The 14,640-nt window shown below is 47.8% G+C and overlaps 2 protein-coding genes across 2 annotated transcripts; both read right to left on the reverse strand.

Moving 5' to 3' along the window:
• Positions 1–357: 357 nt before the first annotated feature.
• On the reverse strand, positions 358–2,475 carry LOC135883346 (uncharacterized protein C2orf72 homolog). Its single transcript, XM_065410407.1, has 2 exons — positions 1,893–2,475; positions 358–449 (listed from the first exon to the last, which is right to left on the reverse strand). The coding sequence occupies exons 1-2, from the start codon at positions 2,473–2,475 to the stop codon at positions 358–360; spliced, it is 675 nt and encodes a 224-aa protein (XP_065266479.1).
• A 3,964-nt stretch (positions 2,476–6,439) lies between these two features.
• Positions 6,440–14,116, reverse strand: RPL35A (ribosomal protein L35a). Its single transcript, XM_065410486.1, has 5 exons — positions 14,058–14,116; positions 13,513–13,555; positions 11,370–11,522; positions 8,584–8,728; positions 6,440–6,498 (listed from the first exon to the last, which is right to left on the reverse strand). The coding sequence occupies exons 2-5, from the start codon at positions 13,521–13,523 to the stop codon at positions 6,475–6,477; spliced, it is 333 nt and encodes a 110-aa protein (XP_065266558.1). The 5' UTR covers positions 13,524–13,555; positions 14,058–14,116; the 3' UTR covers positions 6,440–6,474.
• Between the last annotated feature and the right edge of the window lie 524 nt (positions 14,117–14,640).

The raw sequence follows: 14,640 nt of genomic DNA on the forward strand, positions 1-14,640 counted from the left end.
AGGAAGGGGTGTCCTCTAAAGATCGGTCTGGCCTAGGTTTTCTATAGCACCATTACCACGGTATCTAAGCCCCCTCCCACTGCTCTCCCCATCCTCCTTCCCCCAGCACAGCACGGCCTGCTTGCAGTCCCAGGCAGGCAGGCGAATTCCCAACCTGCCAGGGGAGAGTTGTGGGAGTGGGGAGGGCACCTCAGGCAGAGGTATTTGCAGGAGTTGGCCTGCCTGGGAGCACTCCTCCAACAAGTATGCTAGGAGCAGCCGGCTAAACAGGTTTGCTAGTGCAGTAGCAGCGGGTGGATGTTGCTATGAAGGGACGGGACGAGATGCACCCACCTTCCAGGCACATCGCAATGCGGCCTAAGGGAGCCTGTCCTCATACCGTCTTTCGTATCCTGTGTTGCACACCCCCAGGCTGAGTCGGATGGTAACTGGATCCTGGGGAGTCATTTCTGGGGGGAGGGGAGGAACAGTGTAAATACAGCTGGCTTGGGGGAGCATCAGCCGCAAGGTGGAGGCTGTGCTGAGCATGACCCACTGAGCGGAGGAGCCTGCAACATTCCTTGGCAGAAGAGCCATACCACAGTGCAGCCCCTCTCACCTGTTCTTCCTCCCAGAGCATGCTGTCCCTAGCAATCTCAGCTTGTCAAGTGGGCCACGGAGGGGATCCAGCCGGGCTAAGGGATCACAGGGGACTCGCCAGCACCTGTGTGAAGAATCTCAGGTCTCGAACCCAAGTCCCCAGGCAAACCTCACTGCGAGCTCCACCTGGCAGCTTGCTAGTACCAGAGTTTAGGCTGGTGGACCCTCGCTCACCATAGGCTCCACCTATGAAGCTCCCAATGGTAGGAGACGTCCAGGCTCTCAGATTGGCTCACACTCACTATTTAAGCCAGGAGGCGGCACAGGAAGTTGTCCGAGCAACTAGGTGAATCGCTGGCATGCAGCGGGACCCTGCCTTCTCGGCTACCTTCTAAGCCCTGCCTTGCTCCTGTCCTCCAGCCCCATTCCAGATCCCTGCTGCTACACCCCCCCACCCCTTAGCTTGATTCCTGACTCTAGTTCTGACCCTTGGCTTGACTCCCCATTCTGTCCCCATCTCCGACCTCCACCTTCTAGCTCATGACTCCAGCTCTGACCGCCTACGTCCCAGTTTATGACAGCACCCAGCTCTCTCCAACCTGCTGGGCAATGACCGAACATCCCCCCAAACCCTGCTCAAACAGAGCCCAACCCACAATCCTCCTCGTCACTGATTTAACATGGCCCCTGCCCTCACACCAAGTAGGGTTGGTGGACTGAGGTGACTGGGGCAGGTTGCCCCTATGATAAAAGGCCCAAACATTTATCGACACCACCACAGAGTTCCCCAAAGACCCACGGACACATACTGGACGGCCCCTGAACCAAGACTTTCTCCTCAGAGCTCTCAGGCACATGCGAGATGCCTCCTCTCCCAGAGCTGCTTCCTCCTATCAGTTAGCGACAGGGAGCAGCAAATCTATGGGGCTCTGAGCCACACAGCTCGAAAGGTGGGTAAAGAGCAGCTCCTGATGCACGTTCTTGAAGGCCCTCCTCAGGCCCTGCAGTGCCATGGCTTGCTGAAAGGGACACGGCTGTTCCCCTTCCCCATTCTAATTTCCAGCTCATGTGCCCCCCCAGCCTCCCAAATACCCCCTTGCTCAGCTCCACCCTGTGTGCCCACATCCCTGATTTTCATGTCTCTCTGGTGTGTCCCACCCCTGACTCTGCTTTGATCTCTGCACCCGGCTCATGCTTCCACATTTCCTTCCACCCACCTAGCTCTTCTGGTCTCCCCTCCCCAGCAAGACCAGCTCTCAAGTTCCCCTTTCACATGATGCCTAGTCCTGTGTGACCTCTGACCCCTCCAGTACCTCCTTGGCCCTTCAGAACTTCTCTCAGGGCTCTGCAGGCGGCTCTCTTGACCTCCAGGGTCCCATCTGGCTGGCCTGGGCTGTAAACAGCTGCTTCCACCACCAGTTCCTGGAAGCCACCATCCAGCAAGCACTGCATTCTCCTTAGTGCCCCGGCTGCCCGTCCTGGTTCCACCTGCTGGTGCTGCAGGTCTGGCTGGATCATCACCAGTACCAGAGCAGCTGGCATGCAGGGAAAGAGATTCCTTAAGTTCCAGAGTGTTTCATCCAGGTGTTCCCACTGCATGAGCTGCCTCAGCGTGGCAGCTTGCCAGAGCATGAAGACCAGCTGCGGTTGCATCTCCTGCTCTTCCTCCTTGATTTCCTCCTTCTGGTGGAGTTTGGTCTTTAGGTCGATCCCTCTGAAGAGCTCCTGGGCAAAGTCCATCTGCACGAGCGGGGCTGCCTCATGTACATCATCCATCTCCATCACTAGCACCTGGCCATTCCGCCTGCCCACAGTGTCCAGCAGAGTCAGGAACTGCCAGTGCACCGGCTCTGCCGGGGCGCACACAGGGGTCTCCCCTAGCAGCTCCGACTCCATATCTTCCTCCCAGACTACAGCATCACTAGAACGGCAAGGGGCTTGTTACAGGGAGCGCAAGGGAAGCCTGTGCCAATGTTTCTGTGGGAGTGGGAAGGGTGTGCAGAGAACAGCTAAGACTCTGTGGGTCCCAGCTAGGGTGACCAGATAGCAACTGTGAAAAAATGGGACAGGAGGTGGGGGGGTAATAGGCACCTATATAAGAAAAAGTCCCCCAAAACGGGATTGTCCCTTTTAAAAACAGGACATCTGGTCACTCTAGTCCCAGCCCAGGTAGACAGTCTCACACTAGTTCAGGCAGAGCGAGCACATAAAAACAGCAGTGTGAACATTACAGCATGGGCTAGCCGCCCGGGTCCAAGCCTGCCCACCTAGCCCGAGCCTCCACCCATGCCACATCAACAGTGATTTTTAGCATTGCTAGCTCTGCTTGAAGTAGAATGTCTCTTTTTACCCGGGCTGGGAGGCTTGCTCTCAGCTGCAGTGTAGACATGAACTGCTTCTTTGTGAGTTCAAATATCGTGGGTTTATTCAACAAGGGATCAGAAGTCTTGCAGAGCGAAGAGGAAAAATAAGAACGAATGGGACCTTTCACCACAGGAGGATCCAAACATCGGTGTCATTGGCCATTTTTGCTGTGAGCTACCCAGGCCGTTGGAGGTGCGGTGCATGGATTTTCTACCGTCTACACACCCTCCCTGGGAGGCAGAACAAAGAGGAATTGCCAGTCCAATTCAGACAGCTCATCCAGCACAGTATGTGATTACCAACAGCGTCCAGGAACAAATGCTGCAGCAGAATGGGCTAGAATCCAGGTGATATGAAAATATGGAATAACTCAACCACGGGGAAGTTTCTTACTAACTTCTTCAGGTGGAGGTTGGCTTATGGCTGGACGCATAACAATACCTCTCTCTCTCTGTCATCTCCTCCCCCCGCCTTTTAAAAAATCCTATCTAATGGAGCATGTCAAATCCTGGTAAGCTCTTGGACTCTGATATCTTGTGGGAGAGAATATCACAGGTTGTGTTTTTGCTTAAAAGAAAAACTATCGGGTTTAAACTTGTTGTCTTTCAGCTTCCTTGAGTGTCCCCCTGTTCTCAGAGTAAGAGAAGCCCACCAGGGATCTTCTCTGCATCTCTATGTCCTCTCTGCTTTGTTGCCTCGATAGACATGTTAAAGTTCTCACTCTCCCATCACAGGACACACATCTAATCATCTGATTTGTCACCTCTGACCAGCTTTAATTTCTGCTGTATCTTTTAAAAGAGATGACATTTAAATAGCGTGAGACACAAGGAAGAGCCCAGAAGTTCTCGCTTCAGGGCCTCAGACATGGTGAAAACTGGCTATTGTATACACTCTGCTACCCTGCCTCCATAGGCAGAGGGGAGATAATGTGAAAGACTCTCCCCTAACAAGGGAGGTTGGGAGACACACTCATACTTCTCACACCAGAAATAGACCAGAAGGTGAATTACACACATTCCACTACATGCGTCTGACGAAATGGGTATTCACCCACGAAAGCTTATGCTCCAATACGTCTGTTAGTCTATAAGGTACCACAGGACTCTGTCGCTTTATACACATTTGTGTCACTCACCAGGAAAAGGACATATAATTGATATTTAATAGATTAGCAGCAGTTCAACTGCCAGGTTAAAAAGTCCCTGATTCCACAAGCATGGACAGAGGGCTACATTTCACTAACACAATGTGACTGAGTGTCAATTTTCAGCATCTTAAACAGGGTTAGTGTACCTGTTACCTAAAGCCAGTTTTAAGATAACTTACCTGTGTTACCATCTAGAGAGGAAAGCTTTTTCTAATGGTCTCGCAATCAAACTGTTTGCAGTAGGCAAATTCGCTGGTCAACTGTATGTTGATTGGCCAGGTTATCTCTGATGTCACAATCCCACCCTTTCCCAAAATGACCTGTTAGTCTTAAAATCAAACTTAAATTATTTAACATTTGTATTATGGTTAATGCCCAGTGGTCCTGACTCGGGGCCCTAGTGTGGTAGGTATTTTACAGTGACAGCTTTTGCCCCAAAGAGTTTACAATCCGTTTTCTTCCCTGCATGTTTAACAAACCCAGTCTTAAACAGACATGAAGAAATAAAACAAATGCAGTATATTGATTTTAAGTCAGTTTTCAGAATGGAGAGAGGTCAATAGTGGTGGTTTTAGTAAAGGGAAATCACGCCTCGCCAATCTGTTAGAATTCTTTGAGGGAGTCAACAAGCATGTGGACCAAGGGGATCTAGTGTACTTAGATTTTCAGGAAGCCTTTGACAAGATCCCTCACCAAAGGCTCTTACCCCATGACTGCTTACTTTGCGTAAGAGGGAAGGTTCTCTCATGGATTGGTAACTGTTTAAAAGATAGGAAACAAAGGGTAGGAATAAATGGTCTGTTTTCAGAATGGAGAGGGGTAAATAGTGGTGTTCCCCAGGGGTCTGTACTGGGCCCAGTCCTATTTAACATATTCATAAATGATCTGGAAAAAGGGGTAAACAGTGAGGTGGCAAAATTTGTCATTGTGGATAGTTCTCTGAAAACATCCACTCAATGTGCAGCGGCAGTCAAAAAAGCGAACAGAATGTTGGGAATCATTAAGAAAGGGATAGATAATAGGACAAAAAATATCATGTTGCCTCTATATAAATCCACTGTACACCCACATCTTGAATACTGTGCGCAGATGTGGTCACCCCATCTCAAAAAAGATATTGGAATTGGAAAAGGTTCAGAAAAGGGCAACAAAAATGATTAGGGGTATGGAACGGCTTCCGTATGAGGAGAGATTAATAAGACTGGGAGTTTTCAGCTTGGAAAAGAGATGGCTAAGGAGACATATGACTGAGGTCTATAAAATCATGACTTGTATAGAGGAAGTAGATAAGGAAGTGTTGTTTACTACTTCTCATAGCACAAGAACTAGGGGTCACCAAATTAAGTTAATAGGCAGCAGGTTTAAAACAAAAAAGTATTTCTTCACACAACGCAGTCAACCTGTGGAACTCCTTGCCAGAGGATGTTGTGAAAGCCAAGACTATAACAGGGTTAAAAAAAGAACTAGATAAATTCATGGATAGATCCATCAATGGCTATTAGCCAGGATGGGCAGGGATGGTGTCCCTAGCCTCGCTTTTGCCAGAAGCTGGGAATGGGCAAGAGGGGACGAATCACTTGATTGCCGGTTCTGTTCATTCCCTCTGAAGCACCTGGCATTGGCCACTGCTGGAAGACAGGATACTGGGCTAGATGGACCATTGGTATGACCCAATACGGCCCTTATGTCTTTAAATAAGAATTTTTTTCTTGTTAAAAGTCTAGTGGATAACCAGTATCTAACAATCCAGGAAAACAGGAGTATCTCTGCCAGGAAAATCACTGCCTTAATCTAATCAGGAGGTATCTCAAGAAGCCACATTTTTAAATGTGAGCTGAAGGAATTTGAATCTTGGCAAATAAATTGAGTTCTGTATTACACCTGAAATTACAAACTGTAACTGTACAGAACTGTACTATCTACATCGATTTGTCAGAAGAATCAACTAGTGCAAGAGAAACAAAACTTTGAGCGTTCATTTTAGTAAGTCGGCAAAGTGTTTTTCAAAAATTGTATGGAAGTTGCATTTGTTTTCAGTTTACATGCACAATTTTGAGATGTTAAACTTTTATTGAAGAGCACTCAGATACCATGATGGGAGTTATAGGAAAAAACCTACAGATTGGTAACTAACAGTCAGATTAATTGTGATCTATTTTCATTTAAGAGGTAATTTTCTCTTTTGATGCTTTGGTCAGTAACAAATCCAATTCCTCCCTTTATCATCTGCTATTACTAGATCATTGTCCTGTTTTGTGGATTATGTAACACTTGTAGAAACAACTGAAAATGAACTAGTTATTCCCCACACCAACTGAAGGTCATAAGAAATCATTAAAAACAAAATTGAACAATTTCTGAATTTTATTTTTAGTAAAAATTTAGATTCTAGATGGATACAGCATCTGTAAAACAAAAACAAAAAATCAGGTTAGAGATCTTGTTACTAAACTAAAATGTTAACACATTTCTAATTAATGCTTCTCTAAATACCCACGCAGATAGCTAGCAGTTTGCACAGAGCATTCTTTGACAGGTTACTGATCTAGTGGATGGAGGGAAGCGGTAGGTGTGATAGATCTTGATTTTAGTAAGGCTTTTGATACAGCACCACCTGACATTCTCATTAGCAAACGAGGTCTATACAAAATTACTGCAAGGTAGGATGCACCACCGGCTGAAAGTCCATACTCAAAGAGTAGTTACCAATGGCTGACTATCAAACAGGGAGGCGGTAGTTGGGGGTGGGGTCACGCAGGGGTCAATCCAGGGTCTGGTACTAGTCAATATTTTCATTCATGATTTGGATAATAGACTACCCAAATAAATATGCTTACATAATTTGCAGGGGACTCCAATTTCTAACTGTAATGGTAGATAAGCTCCAGAATAGGCTTACAAGGCAGGATGTGGAATCCTCAGCATTTGGAGGTTTTTAAGAACAGGTTGGGCAAAAACCTGTTAGGAACAGTCTAGATTCTCTTGGCCCTGCCGGAGCGGGGGCTGGACTAGATGACCTCTCAAGATTCCTTCCAGCCCTACATTGCCATGAAGTGATGATGATTCTACATCAGCGGTGGGCAAACTTTTTGGCCCAAGGGCCACATCTGGGAATAGAAATTGTATGGCGGGCCATGAATGCTCACAAAATTGGGGTTGGGGTGCGGGAGGGGGTGAGGACTTTGGTTGGGGGTGCAGGCTCCAGGGTGGGACCAGAAATCAGGAGTTCAGGGTGCGGGAGGGGGCTCCGGGCTGGGGTGTGGGAAGGGGTGCAGGCTCTGGATGGGGGTGCGGGCTCGGGGGGGGGCAGGGGATGAGGGGTTTGGGGTGCAGGGATCAAGGGGTTTGGAGGGCAGGATGGGGATCAGGGCTGGGGCGGGGGGTTGGGGCACGGGTAGAGGCTCAGGGGTGCAGGCTCGGGGGCAGCACTTACCTCAAGCGGCTCCCGGAAGCAGCAGCATGTCCCTTCTCTGGCTCCTAGGTGGAAGTGCATTCAGGCAGCTCTGCGCACTGCCCCGTCCGCAGGCACCGCCCCTGCAGCTCCCATTCGCTGTGGTTCCCAACCAATGGGAGCTGCGGGGGCAGCATGCAGAGCAGAGCCTCCTGGCTGCCCCTACACGTACGAGCTAGAGGGGGGCCATGCCGCTGCTTCCGGGAGCCGCGTGGAGTGGCCCCTGACCCTGCTCCCTGGCTAGAGCATTCGGAGTGGGGCAAGCCCCAGACCCCACTCCCCAGCGGGCGCTCGAGGGCCGAATTAAAATGGCTGGTGGGCCAGATCTGGCCCGCGGCCCGTAGTTTGCCCACCCCTGTTCTACATGGAAGAATGGAAGAGCACAGAACATGGCTCAGTCTTTGGGAAGTGCTCTTTGCAGGGGTAGCCCATGCACCATCTTCCAGCCTAGCTGGGGGAATGAGAGGCTAACTGCTCTCTTTTGCCCAGCTGCAATGAAGGATAGCACTTGTGCTCCTCCTACAGTGGTTTTTCTATAGGATAATGAAAGCTGAGCAAGGTCACATCTCACTCTGATACTGTTCTTGACAACATCACTAGGATGACAGTGTGTACAGGAGCAATAGTTTGAGTGGTGACACACAGACAGCCAAGGAGGAGGTTCTCCTGGAGGTGCATGGGTAACAGCACATGTGAGTTTTGGGTCCATGACCAGACTCGGGAGAGATTCATTTAGTCCTCAGCCAGAAGCAGGGCTGATACGGTGAGGGCATTTGGGGAAGATGAGGGAAAGAAAAATAAAGATCTCAGAACACCCTGACCCCCCCAAAAAAAGGGGAGAGTGGACCGGGAGACAGAAAATAAAAGACTGGGGGAGAGAGGAGGAGAAGAAAGAATTAGATGTACAAAGTTTGAGGGAGAGGGAAAAGAAGCAAGAGTAAATAATCTTTGAGGGGTGATAACAGTGAAGTTACCATTTTCTCAGTGTTCTCTCTCAGCTGTTAGGAAAAACAATTCACTACTAGAGTACTGTACTCACCACTCTGATTCTGTGTCCAATGGCCTTAGCAGGAAGGTTGGACCGGAACTTGGCACGAACCATACCACTGTTTCCATGGGCACGCGTTACCTTCCCCCAGATCACTCGTGTTCTGTTGGGCTTCCCACCTGGAGTCACGGTGTTGCTAACAAACAGAAGACTGTTAAATCCTGGGCATTCCACTCCTAACCAAGTGCTGGTCTATTTAAAGCAACAGTGGCAGGTTAAAAACACCATCTTCTTTTAAAAGAAGTTTCATTCCCTCTATTGTCATGGCTCCCTTGGAATAGTCAAACTGAAAGTTTAGAAATATTTATTTGGTCACCCATAACGCAGATTTGCTTTCATTCCAGCTGACAGAAATGCACATTGTGAAGAGATTTTTTTGGTGATCTCATTAGCATGAGGTTGTGATGTTTGAATTGCAAATGCAGCAGGGGAATGGGTTTAAACCCAAATATAAAAGCACGAAAACATGTCTGTACATTTGTCCCATCAAGCTCTGGGTGGACCTAACAGTGTCCCTTTACAAAACACCCTTCAGGCAACAGTCTTCTACCTGGCTTATATTAATTCAGTAATTTACAGAATTAAATCAAACTAAATAGATATAAGCCAGTTGGCACACTTGTTGAACTGTGTCCACAGAGATTTGCACCAGTTTAACTAATTCAATTAGTTAAACCAGTGCAAGTTGTGTGTGTAGATCACCCTCCTATCTTAGCGCTAGTCTACACTGGCAACGCTAAAGCACTGCCACAGCAGCGCTTTAACGTGCCTTGTGTGGTCACGGCAGAGCGCTGGGAGAGAGCTCTAAAAAAAAAAACCACCCTCACACAGAGCGCGGCTCCCAGCGCTGGGACACTGTTTACACTGGCGCTTTACTGCACTGCAACTTGCTGCGCTCAGGGGGGTGTTTTTTCGCATCCCTGAGCGAGAAAGTTGCAGCGCTGTTAACTGCCAGTGTAGACGAGCCCTTAGATTTACCTTTCAGAACTGATCTATCTGGGATTTGCAGGCTTCAATCACTCCCCTCTGATCCATTCCAAACACTTTATCTATTTCAAGTACCGGTACTAACTGGGAAAAGTATTCTGCCTAGTGATTTACTGGATGATTTGCAAATAACTATATAATATATATTCATGCAAACAATATTACACATCAGAATGCTATTTCTACATGCATGTGGGTCAAACTGCTAAATGTAAACCTAACAGAATGACAGCATAATTTTGTTTTTATAATTTCAAAACACAGTATTCTCATATACCTCAGCCGCTTACAAATGAGAACGAATAGCTGTTTATAACTCAAAACACGTAGCTTTTGCGGTGTCAACAGTACAATATGAAGTATGCCAATTTCACATTTGACAGCATTGCGACGCACAGCATATTTCCCCTCAATATGCAATAAGCTTAGTGTTCACTATCTTTAGGTGCAATCGAAACCACTGGGAGCACAGCACAGTTTAAAGTCATATGCAACAGTAGTTACAATTCACATCATGTAATAAGGCACTAACCCATCCCCAGACCACCTGCAAGAAAAATCAAAACCCTCACACAGCCCAACCCACTTCTATTAAAACACGAGAAGAGAAACGCTTTGCTCTGTGCGTCTGGCAAACTATCAAAGGGGAGAAGAGGGCTTCCCACTAAGCATGCCCTGATTCCCCCAACTCTTCTAGATGTATTCATCTAGAAGTTATCAGTTTGAGTGACTCCAGTGACTAACTGTAGAGGAAAAGGAGAGGTTTCGAAGATGTCCAGGTCCAAACCAAAACCTTGAATTCCACCCAGAAACATAATGAAAGCCAGAATGGTCTCTGGAGCACAGTGAAAAAGCACTTGCTGTATGAAACATTCTAAATGGGAAACCACATTCTGCACTAGCTGTGCCTTAAAGCAGCAGTTTTAACCTTTTTTCATTTGTGGACCCCCTAAAAAATTGCAAATGGAAGTGCAGATCCCTTTGGAAATCTTAGACATAGTCTGTGGACTCCTAGGGGTCCGCAGGACCACAGATTGAAAACCACTGTTCTATGGTAACACCTTTTTGCAGGCCCCTCAGACATAGTCTGCGGGCCCTAAGGGGTCCAACCACAGGTTGAAAATCACTGCCTTAATCTAATCAGGAGGTAACAAAGGCACAGATATCTGCACCAAGATCCACGTCAATAGAAAAAGTCAACCTGCTATGCAAGCAGAGAAGGGAATAATCCCAAACTTATCAAATCTACAGTACTTCTGGGGCATCCATCAGCAGCAGCAATGATGGTGATCAGATATATGCAGGCCCAGAAGCAGAAGAGGATTTATTAGATCCCTTCAGGTTACAAAGCCTACCCTCACTGAAGAGGATTATATTAATTCTGCCACTTAAAGCACTGAAGTATCACAGTGAAGGACACTACAGTCCAGTCCACTACTGACTTGACTTCAGTTCACACCAGTATCCTGGAGGTTAGAAGACTCATGCCCAACCCATCACTCTTACCAGAACCATTAGCCTTCTAATCCCGCACTTCTACAAGAGCAATCATAGTGATGTTTAATACATCATCATTTAATACCTGAATTAATTTGGTACCTAGAATTGTGAAAGTGAAAACTAAATCCCAAAACGGAACCCAGTCTTGCACAATTCTACTTGGCCATTTTGTTTGTTTCACCATTATCATGGCAACAGGTATGCAAATACATTTATTGTGGCCTGATAAATTTTCATGACAATTTTTACAAGGCCTATTTAGCATAACAACAAGGAGTTCAGTTACTTACTTTTTAGCTTTATATACATAGGCGCATCTCTTGCCCAAGTAGAATTCAGTCTCATCACGGGCATAAACTCCATCAATTTTCAGGAGGGCAGTGTGCTCCCTCTGGTTTCGGAGGCCACGCTTATAGCCAGCAAAAATGGCTTTGGACCATAGTCTAGGAAATATTGAGCATATTAATGAATCGCCAACCACTAAAGCGTATTGCATGTGAATAAGTTTTCTGAACAAAACTTTCTGAAATAATTAGATACCATGCTAGTAGAAAGCATACAGGGGGAAAAGGAACAGTGCTTCACATGAGCAAATACCCCCACATTCACAAAGTGCAGCTTCTTTAGCACAAAACATCAATTATAAAAATCCTGTACTAGCCTTTTCCTTCCTTCCTTCTTTGTACTAGAACCATTTATAAAAAGTTACATTTTCATTTTTTTAAAACACACAAACACTTGTTGCAACATCCAAAAGGGATAGATAGTATATTCTATACATGGTGAAATAGATTAAGGGACTTGGGGCCTGCTATGCCACAAAAGTCCCATGTCAAACAACCTAGTTAAAATGTTCTCCCTCAGAGAGAACATAAACATGCCCACTGTGATCAGTCCAAGTCATTAGCACAATTCAGGACACTTAACATATGCTTAAGGTCCTCAATGTTGATAAATGCAAAATAATACACATTGGAAAACATATACATATAAGATGGGGTCAAATTAGCGGTTACCACCACTCAAGAAATAGATCTTGGAGTCATTGTGGATGGTTATCTGAAAACATCCACTCAATGTCCAGCAGCAGTCAAAAAAGCCAATCATTAGGAAAGGGATCGATAAGAAGACAGAAAATATCATATTGCCTCTATATAAATCCATGGTAAGCCCACATCTTGAATACTGTGTGCAAATCTGGCCACCCCATCTCAAAAGAGATATATTGGAATTTGAAAACATACAGAAAAGGGCAACAAAAATGATTGGGGGATGGAACATCTTCCATATGAGGAGAGAGTAATAAAAACAGGGATTTTTCAGCTTGGAAAAGAGACGACTAAGGGGGGATATGATAGTGGTCTATAAAATTGTGATCGGTGTGGAAAAAGTAAATAAGGAAGTGTTATTTACTCCTCCTCATAACACAAGAACTAGGGGTCACCAAATGAAAATTAATAGGTAGCAGGTTTAAAACAAACAAAAGGAAGTATTTTTTCCACACAAACTGTGGAACTCTTTGCCAGAGGATGTTCTAAAGGCCAAGATTTATAACAGGGTTCAAAAAAGAACTACCTAAATTCATGAAGAATAGGCCCATCAGTGGCTATTAGCCAAGATGATCAGGGATGCAAAACCATGCTCTGAAGTGTCCAGCCTGTGTTTGCCACAAGCTGGGAATGGCAACAGGGGATGAATCACTTGATGATTACCTGTTCTGTTCATTCCCTCGGGGGCACCTGGTATTGGCCATTGTCGAAAGACAGGATATTGGGCTAGATAGACCACTGGTCTGACCCAGTATGGTTGTTTTTATGTTCTGAGAAACTATGTTTAAGCAATTGTGCTATAAAGGAGTTTCTTAACATGGTTATTTTTACAGTAGAGATCTGTCCAGGCTGCACTTAAATCCATAACCAAACTGTAACATGGGTAATTGCATATGCAGTTTGCATCCATGCACAAGACAAGTAGCTTCCAACTGTAACACAATCAGTAGGTTGCAATCAGATTCTAACAACTCTTGACACAGACAGGGCCAGTTACTATGTCTGTGACCTAATTATCCAGTCTTCCTTCCTGTCTGTGCGGAGCACTCTGCAAAGTGTGGTGCGCTGTGCGAAAAAGCTGTGCGGCAGCCTGGGATAGGAGTCTAGATGTCCAAGAACGTACTGATCCGAACACAACTGTGCAGTGTGACAGGCTTGGCAAGACTTTATAGCTGACAGATGTTTGGGATGGGAAGAATAGTATTGGTTATGACAACCACATCACAACAGAGGGTCAGAGCGTAGATATGTTTAACACAGCACATTCTACAGCTGAAATGGTGACACGGAGAGGAAATGTGTGCGATGTATGAAGCCCCCCAGCCAGTGTAACACGTCCAGCGACAGTAAAGGATAAAGGAAGTTTTCAGAGCCCATCGCTCACCTCCCAGACATGGTGTCGTCCTGAAGTCCTGTTCCCAGGAGGCCTGAGAAGCACAAAAAGACTTTAGACGCCACACTAGGGAATTTAGCACCCAACGGCTGTACCAGCCCCCCCGCAGCGGCCGGCACGTCCCAGGGGATCCCAGGCGACCCCCCAGACTAGGCGGCTGGAGAGGGGAGCAGTACCAGGGCTCCCAGCTAGACCCCGGCCGGTTGAGGCGGAACCCAGCTTTGCACGGGCCGGCTACCTTAGCCAGGCCAGGCCCCCACCCCGCGGGCCTTACCAGGGCAGCAGCCCCGCGATGTCCAGTCAAGGGGCCTCCCCCAGGGGCCCCTCTCGGGCGAGTCAGAGCCGGGAGGCGCCGGGCTCGGAGCCGGTTCAGCCCAGGGCCTAGCACCATCCGCCCCGCATCGGCTTCATCCCGCCGCCTGCAGGCTCCACACGGCCCCCGCTCCACAGCCCGCTCCCCGCCGCACCTGCCCCCGCCCCATGGTGGAGGGAGAAGCCCGCTTAACCAGCCTCGGGACCTCCGCTCCCGGACTCACCCCCGCGCCTCCGACCCAAGATGGCGGCGAAAGGGAGAGCGGCTGCAAAGCACGCCGGGATATGACATCGCAAGGACCCTTTAGGCGACCGTAATTACTGCCTGACTAGAAAACGCCCCGTGGAAGGGTGAATAAAATCCAGCGACGGCCCCTCCATCCCTCTGTTCTCTTTTCTCCATAGGCAAAAACCTTACGAGGGCGTGGTTCAGTGGCTACGCCTCACAGGCACCTGCTAAACCAATCGGGATGATAGGCCCCCTGAGTTTGGTGGTTGCTATGGAGACAAGCTCTGTCCAGCCTGAGGCTTCTGTGTGAGCCTCTCCTGATTGTCGCTGATAATAGACCCCCAGTGGTGGGAGGTGAGAGAGCATCCCAGTGCAGGCCCCCCAGGGTGGGTGGCAGTGGGGCCCCTGGAGCTAGGGAGCAGGCAGTCCACCCACCGGGAGCATGGCGAAGCCCCTTGCGGGGGAAGGCGGGGGTGCCCCATTGGGTCCCTCCCTGTCTGCTGCCCCTGGCCCCAGGGAGCACAAAGGCCTGCAGACCTGATGCGCAGACCAGCCAAGCCGACCCCTCCTGTTGTTTC

This window comes from Emys orbicularis, chromosome 9, assembly GCF_028017835.1.
Source record: "Emys orbicularis isolate rEmyOrb1 chromosome 9, rEmyOrb1.hap1, whole genome shotgun sequence".
Taxonomy (NCBI): Eukaryota; Metazoa; Chordata; order Testudines; family Emydidae; genus Emys; species Emys orbicularis.

Excerpts from the sequence above, each read along its gene's own strand:
- LOC135883346 (XM_065410407.1), bottom strand. The coding sequence starts at position 2,475 with ATGGAGTCGGAGCTGCTAGGGGAGACCCCTGTGTGCGCCCCGGCAGAG. Across the intron at positions 450-1,892 it reads AGTTCTGAAGGGCCAAGGAG|AAATGACTCCCCAGGATCCA; the intron begins GTACTGGAGGGG and ends CCCTCCCCCCAG.
- RPL35A (XM_065410486.1), bottom strand. Across the intron at positions 8,729-11,369 it reads TATGTATATAAAGCTAAAAA|CAACACCGTGACTCCAGGTG; the intron begins GTAAGTAACTGA and ends TCTGTTTGTTAG. Across the intron at positions 6,499-8,583 it reads TTGGACACAGAATCAGAGTG|ATGCTGTATCCATCTAGAAT; the intron begins GTGAGTACAGTA and ends TTTGTTTTACAG.